At 44.9% G+C, this 19,145-nt stretch overlaps 1 protein-coding gene across 1 annotated transcript in view; it reads right to left on the bottom strand.

Annotated features, from left to right (window-relative positions):
* Positions 1-15,103, bottom strand: part of NHS (NHS actin remodeling regulator) — a 241,077-nt gene extending 225,974 nt beyond the window's left edge. The window contains exon 1 of the mRNA XM_030234236.2: positions 14,704-15,103. Coding sequence (XP_030090096.2) covers positions 14,704-15,103 — 400 coding nt within the window. The remainder of the gene's footprint in view (positions 1-14,703) is intronic.
* Between the last annotated feature and the right edge of the window lie 4,042 nt (positions 15,104-19,145).

Here is a 19,145-nt window from a genome sequence, read left to right as displayed (position 1 = left end):
GCAGCTATATGAAACAAGTAATTTTCCTTCCCTGGGTCCTCCCCTATTTGCTTCCTGAAGTGTCAGCCTGCTCCAGGAGACTGTCCCTGCCTGTGACATATTAATGCTTATCCTGTCTATCATCTCTGTTAAAGATGCAACACTTCTGATTAAACTACTAATGAGGTAGGTTTACTGCCATGGGTGGGTAAACCACACCACAGCAAAGAACAACCAAATCAGGACATTGCTTGTGACCTTCCCACCCTCCACCAACATTTTCTATTTCTTCTAATTCATTTTCTATTTCTTCTAATATATCCTGCTCTGTCTACATCCCCTCAGAAATGACAATCAAACCCAATGTTGTCCAAAGCCCTTTTATGCTGGAGCATCTCTTTCTTGAGAGACTTCATACTTAAATGATCATTTAAATATTCTTCTGCATGTGCATGATATCTACACTCCCTCTATGCTTGTGAACTACAGAGGAAAAGCTAATAGTAGTTTAATAATACACTAAGGTGATGGTAACAAAAGCAAAGCTACAGCTTCTCATAACATTAGATTTACTATATTAAGCTTTTAATACTGCAAGAGATTAACAGTGACAGATTCTCTTGAAGAGTAGCAAAAGCTATTGCAATTCTTGCAACTTTCACATTAATCACATTTAAACATGCTGCTAACAGATGGGCATCATGGAGTGCTAGGTCTCTCACAAGCCAGTACTAACAAAAAGAATGTCTAAGAGATCTTGTGGCTTCTACAGTTCAGAGGGATTGTATATCCAGGCACCTTGTTATTGTTTTTGTTGTATATTATCTAGGATTATTAGAAAAGCTCAAGTTAAATAGATGACAGACTTCAGCATACGTGAGCAGGAAGGGAGAGGAAGGGGGGCAGAAAGAGTAAAAACAAGACCACCCACACAAAGTTCCTTTAAGTCCACATTTCACATGCATGATCATGATTTTTCCACTACACAGGGCAAGCACTAAGTTCTGCAGTGCAACTTTTCCTCTGACACTACTACCTGCAAAAATCTTTCCCCAAAGCCCAGACACAAGCCCAAGCTGTGAAAAAAGAGCTGCCAGGCTCAAACCTGGCTGGACAGAGAATGACAGTCTGTCCTCCCTCCCCTTTCATTAGTGCAGATGTCAGGTTCAGGTGGCCCTTTTTGACTGAAGCCTGGAGAGCACCTGAAGAAAACCAGCATTAGAACTTGGCACCCCGATAGAATGTAGATGTTTAATAAACTTCCCAGAACTGTTTTTTAATTAAACCAAGTCCCAAGGTAAAACCTCATCTTTACATGACTGTAATTAACCAGGACAAGCTGTCTGTAATGTAAAAAAGCTCAATCTTCTCTACGAGCCAGACCTCAAAAGAAAGACTGGCACTTGTGAACTCAGCCCAACCTAAGGCTAGTCCTCACAGAGTAAGGCCTGCAGATCTCCTCAGTTCCAGCCTACAAGGAATCCTGCTTGCTGAAAAGACTGGAGAAACCCACCTAGGGGTACTGCCTTCATATGGCACCTGAAAGCATTAGTCCATGAAGGACAGAAGCAGTCCTGACGTGGAAGGGTCTCAGCCTTGCAGATTGCCTGTCATTTATAAACCAGGTCTGTGTGTCATGGATCTATCACCCCACAACCCAGCTTGCTCTCACTGCTTGTGTGATAACTCCTCTGAGAGGAAGGATGGGCTGTCACTCTGCCACAGACCCGAGAACAGAGTGACAAAAAGCCTGTGGCAGTACCCACTTTACACTGTGACATTCACAGAACTTAAGGGACTCGGCTGAACTAGAAACTTCCTTTACTCAAGAGTGAAAGACAGGCTCACCTTTGAACAGGATGGATGGGCCAAAGTTTAGAGCACTAAAACTTGGTCTGAATAGCCCTAACAACCTCCCCTAAGGTGTCATGAAAAGTTGGTGGATGGATCCAGGTCCCCTAGGCAGCAGAATTTTAGCCGCTGGGTCTTCCTTCTCAGTTCCAGCCTGCAAAACTAAACATTCTCAGCTCACTCAGGAGGAGCTCAGCACCTGGATGGGTCTGAGTCTGCTCTATACACCTACCAACCACTGACTGATAGCAGCAAAGTTCACCTAAAAGCTGTTTGCTGTGTTTCCTCATAAACCACATTCCAGTGTCCACAATGTGCTTGGCCAGGACCACACTAACATGGGGCTTCCAGGGAGCAGAATTCACATGATACTCACAACTGACCACAACTGACTCCACAACTGACCAAAATGACTCCAAAACGTAGCAGAAAAAAAGGCTGTACAGATATAAAAGGAAAATTCAGGTGAGCTTCCACAAGCTCTACAAATTTGTAAAATGTTCCTCTAGTGCTATCAGGGCACAAAGTAGTAGAAAGAACTCTGTATTATGTCAATAAAATAATATTTTTATATAATTCAGCATCCTCATATCCAAGGAATAGGATCTGAAAGGAAAAACAGGAATTACTTTGACAATGGAGATATAACTTGGACAAAGAAATATTGTAGTATCAGCCAAAGTTTGCCTCAGTCAGCTCCAGCCTTCAATACTAGATCACTTAATTATGCTATCCAACATTCAGCTCTAGGGCTCTGTCCATCTGGCTCACGCCATTAGAATCAAGAAGCTACAGAAGAGCAGGCTGCAGCAAACAAGGTCAGTATGTGCCAACTTCTGTAGAGACATATTTAACAAGCCCAAGGTTGGACTGTCTCAAAAGGGAACAAATGCATGGGAGGCACCTCTTTGTGAAAACAAATACAACATATTCCTTTATCTGTCCTTACATCTGCAAATGTCCTTATAGTCCTTGCATCTGCAAATGACTCTGTATCACAGAACCACAGAATGAACTAGGTTGGAAAAGACCTTTTGAGATATCAAGTCCAACCTTTGACCTAGACTTTCATCACTTTACCTTTCACTTACCCATCTATTTTCCTGGAAGATTTTATTTCACTAACTTGGCTTTTCTATGTTTTAATTTTATTTTTCAACCTTTGCTGAAATATAACAGGGGTAGTTCATTCAAAAGCAAAGTCTTTACTCTTGCAAGGATGCAAGTACCAAACAGCAGAATTCCCACATCCCTAAGCAAGATGTATCTCACTTCTGATCACCCATTACATGCAGCAGAAGAGTTTCCATCAATAACATCACAATCTCTGAGTCCAAAGTTATCTTCCATTGAGAGAAGGAGGGAATGGGAAGGAAATGAACTCAAACATGAGATGCTTTTGAATGAAGATACAAATTCAAAACAAGTAAAAAACAAGATACATCAATTACCTTCAATTTTTTACCTATGTAACGAGAGGTGGAGTACTAAATATTTTCTCTCATTTGACCAGTTTGCTGCTAATGTGGCTGTAAATTTCTTCTCCCATTTATCAAGCTTTTTTAATCTCAGTGACCAATATGGTCTTGTCCAATCTTTCCACTGATCTTCTTCCATTATCTAGTGTGTGTGTGTGTGTGTGCGCGCGCGCGCGTGTGTGTGTGTGTGTGTGTGTGTGTGTGTGTGTGTGTGTGTGTGTGTGTACACAAAGTTGTTCCTCCCCTAGTGACACACAGAATTTTGATGAAGAATCTCTTTTTGTTTTTCTTCCTCATTGAGGAAAACCTATTTCAATAAGGTCTGCACAAAAATGGGCACACTTACTTATTTTAACCTTTTAGTCTCACAGTCCAAGATGGTGCTTATCCAGACAGATCTAAAGCCAAACAAGACTCGTAAAGGAAATAATCAGCCCGAGCTATGATATTTTGCTGTTCCCTCTTATTTTCTTTAACTAATTGCCATTCTACTGGGTTCTTAGGAACAAGCAGATAAATGAAACATACCTTTAATCTACACTAATAATTTGTGTTAAGTTCCACTTGGACAATTTCATAAATGGTCACATTACAGCTGCTGACTGTAGCTATAACCCATTCACTCATTTACAGACACAGCACTTCTCCAATACAGGTGCTCATTTTCATATGTACCTGTAGGCACATGATTTTATTGTAGTATCTGAGAGAGAATCATGCTCTAAATTTTGTGTGTATTGACAGAGGTCCCTAAAAAATATTTACAGCACAAACTGGGTAAATACTCTAGGTCATACTTCAGTCTGGACACTGATTCACATCAGCTAACAGAGATCTATAATTAATGATAAACCTTCAGGTGAGCCTTCTGGTCTCCCTTAGGAGGGTTTTGTCCAGAGCACAGCTTATCAAACCTCTGTCTTGGCACCAAGGCTATATCAAGACTGTGGCAGCTGTAACAGAGGCCTAAAAATACTACTGAAGTAATGAAGTAGTGATACTTATTTTAGAATATTAGCAGAGTAATGATTGCCACAAAATACACTTCATCTACAGTGTAATTTGAAAGTACAGGAACTTAAACCGGTGCTTTTAATGTGCCAGGCACAATGAGTGCATTTACAACATCTATTAAAAGCAGGTTATGTTTGGGGGAGAGGGATAATTGCATCTTAGCAGGTAGTTTATTAACTGAACAAGACAGAACCACATTAAAGATAATCAATGGAGAATAAACCACAGTTGTAAAAATTAATACTGTTCCTTCATACCATGAAGGGAGTGAGGGGGTGGTGTCTGTGCTATTAAAACAGAAGTAAAAGTATAGTCCCTGTGAAACCACCATGAGAAGAGGAGTAAAGGATAGGATGGCACAAAATGAAAGTCATTCAAGGCATAAGTTCCAAAAAAACAATATTGAAATTGAAAAGAAATAATCAGCAATTCTGGAGGGGAAAGAGGAATACAAACAACCAGTTTTGCAAACAGTAGAACTGATGAAACCTGGTTTTCTCCAGCTTTTATGTCATGCAAAGACTGGCTTTCACATGAAGTAAATGTCAGCTACAACCAGAGCACTTTTTTTTATTAGATTGGAACATTTACATGTGATTCCTTCCCCAGTGGATTTTCTAGTTTCTAATAAAGAACAAGACCTTCCTCCAAATGCAGTAGGAATAATCTGTCCTTTCTTTTACCTGGCAGCCTCTTTTATGATTTCTACATTGTGGCAATGTAGTTGAAATTGTAGCTGAGTAACAAACATAAAATTCCTGAATGGCTGGTGTGAGATACCCAGGCACACCCACCTCCTTCCCTGCTAAACATGCGGAATGTGCTATTCCTTAATACTTGTTTTGGGTAAGAAACAAGGCTAAAGCAGTGCTGCCAGGATAATCCAACTTATGGGGAAAATTTGTCTTTGGTATGCTAACCACATGCAAGGCTTCAGGCAATTTTCTGCAGAGACCAAGACCTCAGGTTCCTGCAGTAATACTTGTTGCAAGGAATAGTCAACACAGGAGGGGAGATGAGATATCCTCAGTGTGCTGAGATAGGAGCCTCTGTGATGATTTTAACTGCTGGGGTAGAGGAGGACCAGAGGAGCTGAGTTTAGTACAGCCTGAAGTAGAAGAACCAGTCAGAAGTTGGTTTGGATAAGTATGAGAAAGTCATCCCCCCAAAAAATACAAAAAAAAATAAAAAAAGCTTGCATTAAAAATTTGGGCTATGCAGAGCAATGTAGTTCCAGGGTTAAGGCTGAGCATATGAAAGTCAGTGGTCAATCCATGATATATGATTTCTTTTTTTAGAAATTAATTAAGATACATCTCCTGACTCTCCTCCTGTATACAACACTTAACCAAAAACTACTTCACCAAGAAAAGACCTGCCTATGACAAGAACAGGCCCTCTTTTTGCTGCAAGTAAATAAACTTTACAGGCAAAAAAATTGAACTGGTAGTATCCATTCTTTGGACCTACTCTGATTTGCATAGTAACTATTAAATCATAATTAATCTCTTGTTTCACTTAAAATTAAATCACCCCTTATCATAGATCACTAGATCACTAAGTAGTGGATGTAGTGAAACATGTATAGCATCTAAAAAAAGTTTGCCTCTGAGCATTGCAGTGAGTTACTGCTGCCTATCTTGAGTTTCATCATCCAGAAGATCTGATTTCTGCAATCATGGACAGTTATAGGCTTCTGAAGAGAACAATGCTTGGCAATGCCTTTTTGGAAGAGGGAAAAAAAAAAACAAAAAAAAAAAGAAACAGGGAAAATTGAGTATGCACAGAGAGCCCAGTTTTGCCTTCAAAGCAATCCAAAGCCTCTGGACACACTGGAATTTTTCAGTGCACCTTACATATTCTACTCCTAAGAATGACCCAATTCTGTAGCCACTGATAGACACATCTTCAACAAGCTTTAGTGCCTTTTCCACCCCAGCTCATCCTCTGTCCAGGTCAACTTAAAAGTCTGTTCAAACATTGTCAAGATAACAAAAAACACTTTGAAAAGGCAGGGGGAAAAGCTGCAGAGGCCTGAAGACTCTGTGCATTTTTACAACACAAACACATGCTCATTCCTCTTAATCACATGCACACACTTGCAAGGCATCTCCACCAAACTTTCTCAGGGATTTGGTCTGAGTGGCTGTAGTTCAAAGTCCAACTGCCTTGGCAGCTGAAAAGAAAGAGAAAACCATGGTGGCTTTGTAAGAATTACAGTGATCTTATTAAAAAAAAGTATGTCACTCTCTGCCGGGACTTAACGTGGCAATGCCACGTAGCACTCATTGAATTGAGCAGCGTTTCAAGCACACAGCTCCTGGTATAATAAGACTACAGGCTTAATTAGGTTCCTATCAGTATTGCTTTTTTCCTGCCTTCAGCCAAGAAGGTATAAGAAAAGATTGTCCAATACAGATACTGCAATTTAAAGTCTCAAGTTAAGAACACAGTGGGTGTATATCTACTATAAAATCTACCCTAAAAACATGCCAGTTGTTAAACTAAGCAGTGCATTAGAAGCAGTTAGATATAATGAGAATGTAAATGGAAAGTATTCTAGGGAGATATTTCAGCTAAAAACAGCATACACACTATGCTATCTTTTATTTTAATCATGCTTTAAGCCCTGCCTTTTTGAACTTTTTATAAATTCTGCTATCTCCCTTTGCAGTTACTTACATATTGGTATATAAATTCAAAGCAGAGAAGCAATTAGGAATGAAGCGAAGACTCCCTCTCTTGATGCTAATACATCAAAGGAAGTGAAAAAAACCTTCCCCCCTCATACACACTGGGTAACACAGAGAGTTTCTGCTCTTCACAGCCTAATAGCTCAAGTAGCTCCAATCGAGGGTCTGATGTCAGCCTCTGATTACATGGAGATGCCAAGCGATTGGAAAGAACAGCTACTGAGAAATCCCGGCCCTCTGACTCCGGCGACCACGCAACCCTGCAACAATGCATTTCAAACACACACATGTATTACTCACATCAGCTGGCCCTATTTTTTTCCCCACTTTGGAGATCATAACATTGCTATTAAGAGTTCCTTGGGCGTATCTGCTTGATTAAGTTACATGTGTGAAGGAAATGTGTCAGATCAGGGGCTTTTTTAAACAGCTGTCGCTCCCCTGCACCCAATCTCTTTTGCTGTCCAGTTTGGAGGGAGGAAGAGCCAGTTACTGCCTTTAAACAGACACACTTCAGAAGTCTGCTTTTGTCTGAATGGAGAAAAAGAGGTTGGGACTGGCTCATGGCAGGGATCAGTAAGGACTGCTCCCATACTTTTTCTGCACTTTTGCACATCTCTGCCAGATCAGCCTAATCTAATCCTCAGAACTGAAGCCTCAGAACAGCTAAACCTATGTAAGAAATGCCAACAAAACGTGATTCTGCTGATTCAGAACAGCAGCTGAGTGGCACCCTGAAATTGGTATTTATATTTCCTTCCTGCAAGTCCTTCCCACAAGTCCTTCCCTCAGTCCAAGGACATTTGAGAACTGTGCAAGAGTTTTTTGGAAACACTCCAGGCCCTTCATCTTTCAAAAAGGAAAACTAACATCTCTTATGCATCTGAATCAACAGGTGAATGACCTCCCCATGCCCTCAGCACGTTACTAGAGTTCGTTTATTTCTTAATCACCATATCTCCCCTGTATGAGCAGGGAAACTAACCAAAAGTAGGAATGACTCCATTAATTTCAGTGGAACATTCATCTTATGTTTCTGTATGAAAACAAACATTATGCTATTAAGGCTTTTAAAAAGAAACACAGAGTTTTAAAAGGGGCTGTAGGAAGAATTTCTGTTAAACCATTAGATCCACAATAAGTTCGTGTCTCTTACAGGTCTGGTTCTATTTTCTCTGTAGTTTTGCTCCTGTGTAAAGAGACCTTATTGGTTTTAAAGGAGCTAAAACATTTCCTGCAGAATTTCTAATAAACCCACTGGAGACTTATGCTTGGCTCTTGAGCATGAGCCAGAAAGAAGCTGCAGTAACTACTATGATGTTACACAGGTGTGTAGCTGCAGTGAGGTGGAAATCAAGCATTGAATGTTTTTTGATGTGGTTTTTTGACTGGCAGGCTCTCCATCTAGCAACAAAATCCCCAAACATTCAAACCTGGTACATTAGTTTAAGTACTATTTGTGGAATGACAAGCAAGGAGCTATAGAACAGACAAAGGCTTTCTGAGCTACACCAGTGGAAGACCAAGGAAATTATATTCAGCAAAACTCTAGAAGATTTACACCTGTATAACAGGGAATGGCTTTGGAGGAAAACCACTGCTTTCTGCTCTTCATCTGTCACCAGGCTCTGCCAGACAAAGTCTACTGAGTCTACCTGAGCACTGAGCTCTCAGAGCCTTTCCACCGAGCACCTCACTGGCCTTGGCAGGACAAAGGATTGCACACTATGCTTTTATCTGAAGAGACCAGAGTCTGCATTCCACAAGCTAGCAGGACTGAAAGTGACAACCCAGCTTTCAGAAAGTTTCATCCCTGCCAAAGCCACCTGACAAATTCCATTCCATTACCTTCTATCAGATACTAAATGCATGAGAAAAAAATACCTCAAGCAAAGCCTCTGAATGGTTGTGTTCCTGTGTTAAAGGTATTCTATCACCATGTGGTAAACAAAGATAAGGCATTTTTCTGCTAAATGACAGTGCTCTAGCTAATGGTGCTCTAGTAATGTTAAGGTAAAGTGGGGATGGGATCCTTAAGTGAGCAGGTTTTTCTTCCTCTGTCCCTTTGTTGTTCTGACAGCAGTAAAGGTAAGAAGGAAAGCCCATGCTTTGGCCTCCCTCTCCTTTCCACTCTGCTAATGTGCCATCAATCCTCTGCTTTTAGAAGAAACCATGCACTGAGGAAATTCTCCAACATTCCCACACCCACAGCTTGGGTTATTTACATTCACAGGCAAACTACAGGCAAGTGTACCAGAGGTGAGTTCTGTAACACAAATGAGCACACAGTGACCAGCACAACACCAAGAAAACAAACCTGGCAAGTTAAGCCAAAAGCCTTTCTCCTCTTCCAAAACGGCAAGTGAAGAGCTTGTGTCATTCCATTCAGGCAGGTAAAGGAAACAAAGCTGAACGTGATGGATTACTACATCCAGTGTACAGCTGCTTTTGTTTGGAGGTTTTATTCTGCACCCAACAAAGACTTGTCAATTAATATAATTTCAGTGTACAAAAGGAGCCCTGAATACATCCTCTTGCTTCATGTCCCCTAGGTTACATTAGTGTGCACCTCTAAAATTGTTACTACCCTCACACTTAGGCTCACTAACTATAAAGGACAATAATACAAAGTTAAAGGAAGCTAGGAAACTCTTCTGTTTTGTCTCCAGCAGTATTTGAGATATTTTTGTGTAAATGTGTCCAACCCATGGAGATCTACAGCTGCACCTCAGTACCACAGAAAATCCATACCATGAAAATTGCACTTTCAATCTCAAGGCTCTCGAGAAGCTGAGATAAAGTGCAACACTTATCTTCCCAACATGGATGCTTTTTTTCTTTCAAGATGCATCTATTCTTAAGGTCTTATGTACCTCTCTGAAGATCTCTGCAAGGATCCTCACCATTCCTAAGCCTGGGATGGCCTTACAGTGCAACTGAAATCTGAGATGAAAGCATGACAATTTCTTGATTACATTTCAACAGCAATTGAGACTTCAGCACATTAAGTCAAGGAGGAGGAGGAGGTGCATTTTCTGATGAGCTTTGGCTCCAATACATGTTTTGTAAAAACGGTAGGACTGTGGCAGAAAATACATGAAAACCTTATAAGGGATTAAACATTTCCCTGCAGTGCTCAAAACCCAAACAGAAAAGCGTTATATCAGTGTGGCTAAAAGCCACACTAACAAAAACCCCAAACCAAACAAAATCAAAACAAAACCACCTAAAAAGCACAAGGAAAGAGACTAAAAGCAAGAGTGAAACTTGCCAGGCTGTTCTCAGTAACTAACTTCAATCAAACAGAATAAATTAATGCAGAGCCTAAAATTATAAAGAATCAGTTCAGAGCTGTCTTTTTTATCTCAATACTGACACTTCAGGAAAAAAAGAAAATCCTATAGAGGAGCTCACTGTAGAGATCCAAGGGCCTCTGAAGAGCAGAGTAACACGGGAGATCCCCACGCTTCGAAGCAGCTGCATCACTGACTGTTAGCAAATAGCAAAATCAGGAATGGAAAAGTGGAGAAATGAAGATACAGCAGGCAACTTCTGGAAACCATACAGCTTTTAGAAAGATTGGCTATTGGTAACACATTGATGCTTTTGAAAAAAAAGCCTGGAATGTGTGGAATTCTCTGGGATGCCAGGGTGCAAAAAGGATCTCATTAGCTAGGGCTTTCAAAATCTGCTGCCTGGTTGTTGCCTATTATTCAGAAAGCAAGATGGCTTACATCATCAGTTTCTGTAAAGTACAATATTCCACTTAAACTGCCAGATCTCTAGTCCCTGAGACTGAGAAATCATCTTTTCAAATAACCATGGAGGCACTGAGTCCCAAGTGTACAACTAGTCCAGCACTTCTGTGTTTCTGTATTACTACCAAGATAATCAAGCATCTAATAATAAAACTGGGCAGTACCACACTGCCAACAAGAAAACTCTAAGCAGCATCCAGACTGACAACAATCATGTTATTCCTACATGGTTCTGCATGGTTAGAAACAGACCCCTGGAACTGCTCATGATGAAAAGCAGTTAGTAGTAGTAGTAAAGTAGTTCGTTCAGGAGATGAGCAGGAAATAATTTCTCACCTTTGTTTCTCTTATATTCAGAGAATGGGAAAGAATTCATATTTGCAAGATGCTGGCTGGCCAGAGGCTTAAAAGAAAGATGAAAGGACAAGCAGCATCTGGGGAGGCAGAGGCAAGGGACCTTGAGTTTTTGAAGATGACCTGCTTGTAACTACCCAGAATCCACCCTTTATTGTACCTAACAAAGTTTTCCAATCACACTGAACAGTGACAAAAACAAAGTAAACACGTAGGTAAATACCTTTACTAGTAACTTACTAGAGGACTTTAAGCAATTTTCTTAAAGCAGAGTATACACATACTTGCAAATGTTCACTATTGCAACAGCAACAGAGCTGAGAATGTTAAGGCCTTGTGAAAATGACGGCAGTAGTGATAAGCATTACTGGAAAAATGCCAGTTTTAATTACTTTTAATTCTTCATTAATATTCCCTGAATCCAACATAGATGTTTCAATATAATGATACATAATTTTCAGTATAATATACAACATTATTATGCAAAACTCTTATATGCTATTTTCAAGATAACTCCTTTCCTGTTCCTCCTCCCCTTGGTATGATCTCTCCAATTGCCAAGGAATGGCATTCTGGGCAAGGAATGCCTCTCTAACCACTGGCTCCAATAGCTCTTGAGATGGAACTAGCCCATAATTTCCTTTTTCTAATGCAGCCTGAGCGTTCACAGGGGAGTCTCAGAATACAGCTGGCTTATGAGGCCTGGAGAAAACGGCCTTCCATTGTCACAGCTCTGTATCTGAGGTGTGTCCAGTAGCATTATTCTCAAATCACTGCACTGCATTTGAAGTTGGAATATGAAGAATATCTCACTGTGGCAAGATAGGTCAGTAGTTTTAAACTGAATACTTGAAAAACTTATGGTTGGGCTGCACTGTGCTGGTGTTAACATCCCAGTACATGGTGTCTCAGTCAATGCACCAATAAGCCCAGCCCCTCCAGACTCATAACATACAATAAATTCAACGCAGCCATTACAGTCATGCCATGGGTGGGGTGGCTACATGCCTGTCACCAGCTTGTTCCTTGTGGTTGTGAGTCCAAACCTCCAGCCAGCTCTGAATTATTCTTAGATGTGTCATTTGGGCTGGACAGCCAAAAGACAGCCCTGAGGCCATCCCATCATTTCCATGCTCACCACAGGAGATAGAAGTCAGTATGCTGATGCTGATTAGGTCCTGGGCAGATCTGTGACCACCTGCGATTGCTCTCTTGGTTTCAAAAAAACAACTGGGTGTAGTAACTTGAGTGTAATACTTTCAGGAGTGAATTATGTAGGCACTTCATGCATAAAACAAACATTAGCATAGTCTTGCTGAAAGTAATAATGAAGGAGGAGGCGTCAGCCCAGAGAGAAGAAAACACACTATCATTATACACTCCAGGGAAGATGGGCAGCTTCCTGCCAGGCAGTTTTATCTTCCCTCGGGAACAGTGAGCGGTCTGCAGACCAAAGGGAGTATTGCCGTGGGTGTGTATGGATTTTGGGGGAATGTGAGGAGATAACAGAGTGGTGCTGTTCAGCTCTGGGTCTCAGCTGAAATGCTCAGATGCAGCACTGTGTAAATGCAGCTCTGCTGATCCAACACTGGAGGGGGAATAAAAGCAGCCAGAGGAGGCACAGGATTGTATCGAGTCTTTCACCTTCAGGGAAGATGAGGTACAGCGCTGCATGGAGAGAAGTGATGAGGACAGGGAAGTGTGCCTTGAGCAGCTGTACAGCTGCAGGCAAGACACACACCTACTGGAGGAGGGGTGGGGCAAAGCCCAGCGTTGTGGAGGATCCCTTGGCTGACCAGACCTAGGGACATCTGCAGATCTATCAGTGGCACTGTGCTGTATACAAGAAGAAGGAGGAACAGCTGGCAAACACAGGGAAGATCATAACCAAAAATTTCTCCCCTCTTAAAGAGAGAAGGATTTAAAAGAAAACCAAACACTAAAAAAATGTATCATCATAGGGATAAAGCCAGACTCTCTAATTAAGCAGATGACATAACTGTGCTGTAATATCAAGATTTTGCTCTGTGATTTGCAAACAAGATGCACTTGCACAATCCAGAAAGAAAAAAGCCATACAGATTAAAACAGTTAAGCTCTGCTCTCACTTACATTAGTATAGACCCACACTTACTCAGCTCAAAAGACCTACAGATGAGAATGTGATACGAGGAGTTTCATTTCCTCAGACAGTTCCCTCACTAGCCCAGCCAAGCCTCATTCTCACTGCAGTTTCCAATCACAGCCCAGCACTCTGCTCTGATTACACACTCATGCTGAAACCACAAAAAATCTCCCTCATTTTGTTCTCATCTATGGTTGATGCACATTAATACATCCCCAGCAAAGTCACTGTCACTGTACAGATGCTGAGTATGCAGCTTAAATACTGATGAATACCTAAAGCTTGATTCTGTTAATCAGGACAACTTCATTGCTCCTACAAGAATTACGTATATTCCACAATGCTCCAAAAGGGAGGAAATCCAAAGCAGAATTTTTTAAGTAGCATATTTATGAAAAACACCTAGAAGAGGGCATGGTCTTGCTTATCCTGGTGTAAACTCACTTTGCTGTACTTAGTGGAGCTTCTCAGGATTTAGAGGGGTACAGTAAAAGGCAAAAACTAAGCCAAATTCTCCTCTCAAGCCACTGCTTTTCCGAAACAGATACTGAAAGGTCAGAACCAATACCAATCCCTGCTACTCCAGACTACCAACCCACAGCCCTATCTATCAAAAAAACCCACGTATCCACAAGTGCTTCGGAAGCGTATGCACCAGCGAGAGTACAAAATCATTACACGAGCCATATTCAGCAGAAATCAGCAGCTGTTACGACTACAGAGCTTTTCACTGCTTTTATAGTTTGGGTGGAGAAGAAACAGGATTCAAGCACCGCTCATAACACAAGTTCTATATTGCCTTGATCTTTATCCTCCTGCCCCTCCTCCACCCTCCCCTCTTCGCTCTTCAGGGCCACTCTTTAAACAGAAAGAAGTCATTAGCCAAACTTCCCTCATTTTATGGCCCCAACAGTTAGGTAACGACGAAGCAGTTTTATTATTTCTACTTAAGAGCGTTCGATCGGGAATTCAGAGACACTTTTAAGGGGAAGATATCTGTCGGGGAAGGGGGACAGGCGGGGAAAGGGAGAAAATCCAAATATGTCCGAGTGCGGGGGATCATCTCCATCAGTCCCGGCGCCCAGCTGACAGACCGGGTCCCCCTCCCTGGCCAAACCCTTGGCTGCAGAAGATGCGTCCCGAGAGCCCCGCCAGCCAGCTCCTTACGTAAGGCACAAACCACTGACATCATCCCTCCCGCCGGCATCGCCGCGGCGCCCAGCGGCGCCCGCAGACCCGACCCGACCCGCGCCCGCCCGTTCCCTTCCCACTCTGCTGCCACGCCGGGGCTCCTTTCCCACCGACTCTGGCCCCAAACTTTGCACGGCAGGTTGCCAGGGGATGGCTTTCCCCGCCGGGCGCCCCGAGCTGCGGTGCGCTCCATCCATCCCGCGGTGCGCCCCATCCATCCCGCGGTGCTCCCCATCCATCCCGCATTCCGTGGTACTTACGCACTGCCTCCTGCTTGGGGTCGAGGCCGCGCACGGCTCCCTGGAGGCCAGCGATGCGGCCGTGCAGCGCCCGTACGCGGCGGTGGGTACCCTGGATGTCAGCCTCTACCTCCTGGAAAAGGGTGCAGGCGTGCCGGGCCACGTCGGAGAGCTGTCGGAGGATCCGCGACAGGGCTACGTTGCTGACCGAGCAGAGGTCCAGCACCATCAGCACCGCTGCCGCCTCCCTCTCCCCGCCGCCAGCCGCCTCGGCGCCCTCGCTCGCCGTTCCCGGCTCCTCCGGCGGCGGGTCCCGCGGCGGCGGCGGCGGCTCCGCGCCCCAGCTCTCCTCCAGCACGGAGGCGGCGGGCTGCCGCCGGCACAGCCGCTGCGGCTCCACGGTCCGCTTGGCGAACGGCATGGCCGAGCCCTCGGCCGGAGCTCTGCCGGGCTCCCGCGGGCACTGGCGGGGATCGCTGCTCTCCTCCTCCTCCTCCCCCTCGTCCTTCTCCTCCTGGCCGCCTCAGCTCCGTGCCCGCCGCCGTCACTCGCGGGGGGCCGCCGGCGGGCGGCTCATCGCCTCGCTCCCTCCCTGCGCGGGGCTCCTGGGCTGCGGGGCGGCCGCCGCGCCGCCGAGCATCCGCCGCCGCCGCTGCCGCTGCCGCCGCGGGAGCCGGGGCACATCCGCGCCGCCTCGCTCGCTCGCTCGCTCGCTCCCTCTCACGCCGTCCCGCTCCGGCGGCGGGTGTGAAGGGGCGGCCCGAAAACCCGGAGACAGGAATCCCGCGGCCGCGAGGAGGAGCGAGCCGCCGAGCCTCCCGCCCGGGAGAGCGGCGGGGCGGGGGGACCGGGGCGGTGCCGAGCTGCCGCCGCCGCGGGGAGGCGCTGCGGGGCGGCCGCCGTGCCGGGGCGCGGGCGGCGGAGGCACCGGCGGACCCAGTCGGGCGGGGACCGCGGCTCCGGGCGGACTCTGCCTCCCCGGCCCCGGCCCAGCCCGTCTGCTCTCCGGCGGGAGCACTGCTCAGGTGCGCAGAAGAAAGAGAAGCTGTTTCGAGGGGCAGAAGGGAACCCGACTTTGCAAGGCCCGACTGCTGCGGGAGGTTGGTGCCCGCCCACTGGTGTCACCTCCTGGGGCACCGCGGAGGTTGTTGCACTCCCTGAAGTCAGGTGCATGCACTTGGGCACCGGCTTCTTAGGAGGTGTCGGGGAAAGCTGAGTTCCCGTCAGACAAGGAGCGCTGCTCCTGACGCAACACCGCTCAGCTTGCGTACATACACTTTTGAAAGGTGAACGTGCCTAACAAGCAGGCACGAAACCTGAACACAAACTCTAAAGGATTGGTAGGAAATACCACTGAAAGAGGTACTGCAAAAGGAGATCCAGGCAGATGGAAATGTAGGCATTCCACAGTTAGGAAACAGCAGCTTGTTTGCCCACTTGACCTTAATTTGTCATCCTTGCACTTGAGTGTTGTGGTACAGTCTGTCATTACATGACCACATAGAGGCAGCTTTTAATTACCTCTGGTCAAATAGCCTGAGCTGCAGAGAGCATCACTGCCAGCTGGGTGATACATATACCCCTACGTTCTGCAGATGCAACAACCTGCTCCTGGGAGAAGCTTAGGTCCAGAGGGGGGATATGGCTGCTTTCACAGAGTTTAGAGTCTGAACGCTGCTGGCCCTGCTGCTGGCTTTTAGCATGGATCATTCATGTGCCTTCACGCTTTGCCTCTGGAAGGAGGAGCAATGACACAAAGTCAGCTCAGGTCTTTAGCTCAGGTTTCTGACTTGGCTTGAAATGGGTCCCAGCCCTATGCTTGGGCAGGGAGGAAGGCATAGAGCCTGTCCCAATCTCAGCACCACTTCCCCACTATTCCTGGGGGCTTGAAATTCAGGTGTGACCCAGTGGGAGCAAGCAGGGATGTGAGAGCTGTCAGAGATCCAGGGGCAGGGCTCAAACAGTACTAAAACTATTTATTGGGCCCAAGAAGAGCCACTACTAAAATCACTAGAGTATTTGTACCCCACATTGCTGAGTTTCCTCTGCAGCTGGAAGGCTTTTAGCTCTTGTAATGAAGCATGGACTGTACTCCTCTTCTTAGCTGGGGGAGTCATGATATGTTATTTATAAGCCACTGAAAGGTATTTTAATATTTCACTTGAGATTCATAAAGCAGGGGAGAACTGTTAAGTTTTAATGTTTCAGAAAGAGCAGCAGCCACCCAAACTGATGTGGGATCACAAGAAAAGGACCAAGAAACAGCAGTATAGCATTACCAGGCAGGAGCAGTAGATACCTCTGAGGAAATCAGCTCAGGCACTCATTTGTCCTCTCTCTCAGGAGCACGGTAAGCCAGTGAATTGAGCCATAGGTAACAGGTAAAAGCTGCAAGGGGTAGGATTTTAGATTGCACCTTACCACAGCCTCCCTACTAATTGTACCTACTCTCTGATCAGCTCAGGCAGGACAAGAGCTGTGCAGGTCTCTTCCTTCCCTGGAAAACAGCACCTTGGTTCTGGCAGTATATCTCTACTCAACCTCGGCAAAGCTACCAGAAGCCATTTCCTCTTCATTTACTTTTCCCAGTCTGTTATTACCACTTAACATTACATAGGTCCCTTTTTTTGACCCATGCTTGGAAAGGTGCAGCTTACCTTAGGGACCCTACAAGTCCCATGACAATTATATGACTTGAGTACATGACATGCAGCATCACACCACACAGGAAAATGAACCTATTTAAAGGAGGAAGGTTCTGCCAAGTCTGTGCATCTTCACCATAGGGAGCATAATTTCATTTTGAAAGTTTACAGCATTACTGTCCTTCCCTGCACAAGTCTAGATGTTGCATTTTTCTTAGCTTTTCATTGCAAGCGGAACAGACAGGGTAAAGGGCACTGGCACATTCTACCAGGCAGGTGGAGATACCGTGTCACTTTCCTCTGGTCAGACCACAGTTCGTGTCTTTGCAGGCACTGGGGAGTCAGGTTGCCCCAGTTGTGCACTTACTATGTGTTTTTTTATCAGTAATATCGTGTGGTGCAAATCCAAATTCAGCAGCTTCTCAGGTGCCCTGGTATTGCTCTTGGTATGTCTGTTCAACGGCAGATGTAGTAAGAGGGTTACTTCAAGGTAACCTTTGCAGTCCCAAAGGTTAACCTCAGACTCACCCAATGGGTCTTTGGAGCCTCTTATAGCAAAAGAAGAGGAAAAAAAAAATCTTCCATGGGGGATTTTGAATGTTGTCTCAGTTCTGAAGTGCCCCTCAGAGGTGCCAATCCCTCTGCACTGACTGGAGGTTTCTCTTGGCTGGAGTTAAACCTCAAGACCAAGAGTATTTAATTTGTGAACACATCAGCCTGGACCAACTAGCCATATTGCTAAATTTCAAGAAGCTCTTGCTGACCTCAGAGACTGAGACATGTCAGAAAGAATATGAGTCATGAACAGAGATAAATAGGTGAAACAATTCCTTGTGGGTTTATTTACGGCAGGAAAAAAGGTCATGTTGAACTGCACTGCTTTCTTGCATGTGCATGATCTGTACTCACTGTGTTAGTAGCTATACTCTTAGGTTGGGATGCTGCTGTGGATGGCATTGGCCTTCACCCATTTCAGTGAAAGACAGTGGTTTGCTTTCAAACACATACAATGTGGGAGTGCAAGAGTGGGCTAACAGAGCAAAAGAAAGGTCCTGCTTGATCTCCCACTGGTGCTGCTGGTGGTAACAGGTACCTGGTCATAGCCCACAGTAACTGTTGTGCAGCTTCCCACCCTTCCCACACCCTTCCCGCCACTGTGCTCATTCCCTGGCTCACATTGACTGCCGGTCTCCTGGCTGAGGTGTGACTGTGCAGCAACACCAGCTCGGGAGTATTCCTGCCGTTGGAGACAGAGGGCAGAGCCATTGGCAGATAAGACGGGATCTGGTTTCCTGCTACAGGAAGCAGGGAGGTGGGATTAGGCAATCTCACCCGGTTTGGCAGGGCTGCCTGGCCTGCTGCAGTGTCTCTTGTTCTGCAGTGCCAGAAAGGGAGGAGAGGCTGATGAGTGCTGTAGGCTACTGCCATTTCCTCCTCTTTCCACAGCTGTCAGGAAGGTGCCTTTAGGCATCATATTAATGAAGCTGTGGCCTTTTGGCCATAATGTGGAATTTGTCATCGCTTATGCTAGCCCACCCTAAAAATATCACTTATTTATTCTCAGCAAAGATGTGACAGACAAAGCAGTCCCAAACCTGTACCCACTTAGGCTAGCAAAATTATCCTTTTATGGGAAATCCCTTAAATATTCAGCTGCTATTCTGCACTTAGACCCAACAGCAACATTCCTTGGTCACAGTAAGGCCACATTAAATGTAAAAGTCCATAAGACAGGAAAGTAGCAATCAGGGCAGTTCCCTGTGAGTTTGAACCTGAGTTTGAACTCATTTAGGACTCTCAGTCCTGCCATTTTGTTGC

Source organism: Serinus canaria, chromosome 1 (genome assembly GCF_022539315.1).
Source record: "Serinus canaria isolate serCan28SL12 chromosome 1, serCan2020, whole genome shotgun sequence".
In the NCBI taxonomy this organism is placed as follows: Eukaryota; Metazoa; Chordata; class Aves; order Passeriformes; family Fringillidae; genus Serinus; species Serinus canaria.
Note: the sequence above shows the minus strand (reverse complement) of the source record. Positions and strands in the feature narration are given on the sequence as shown.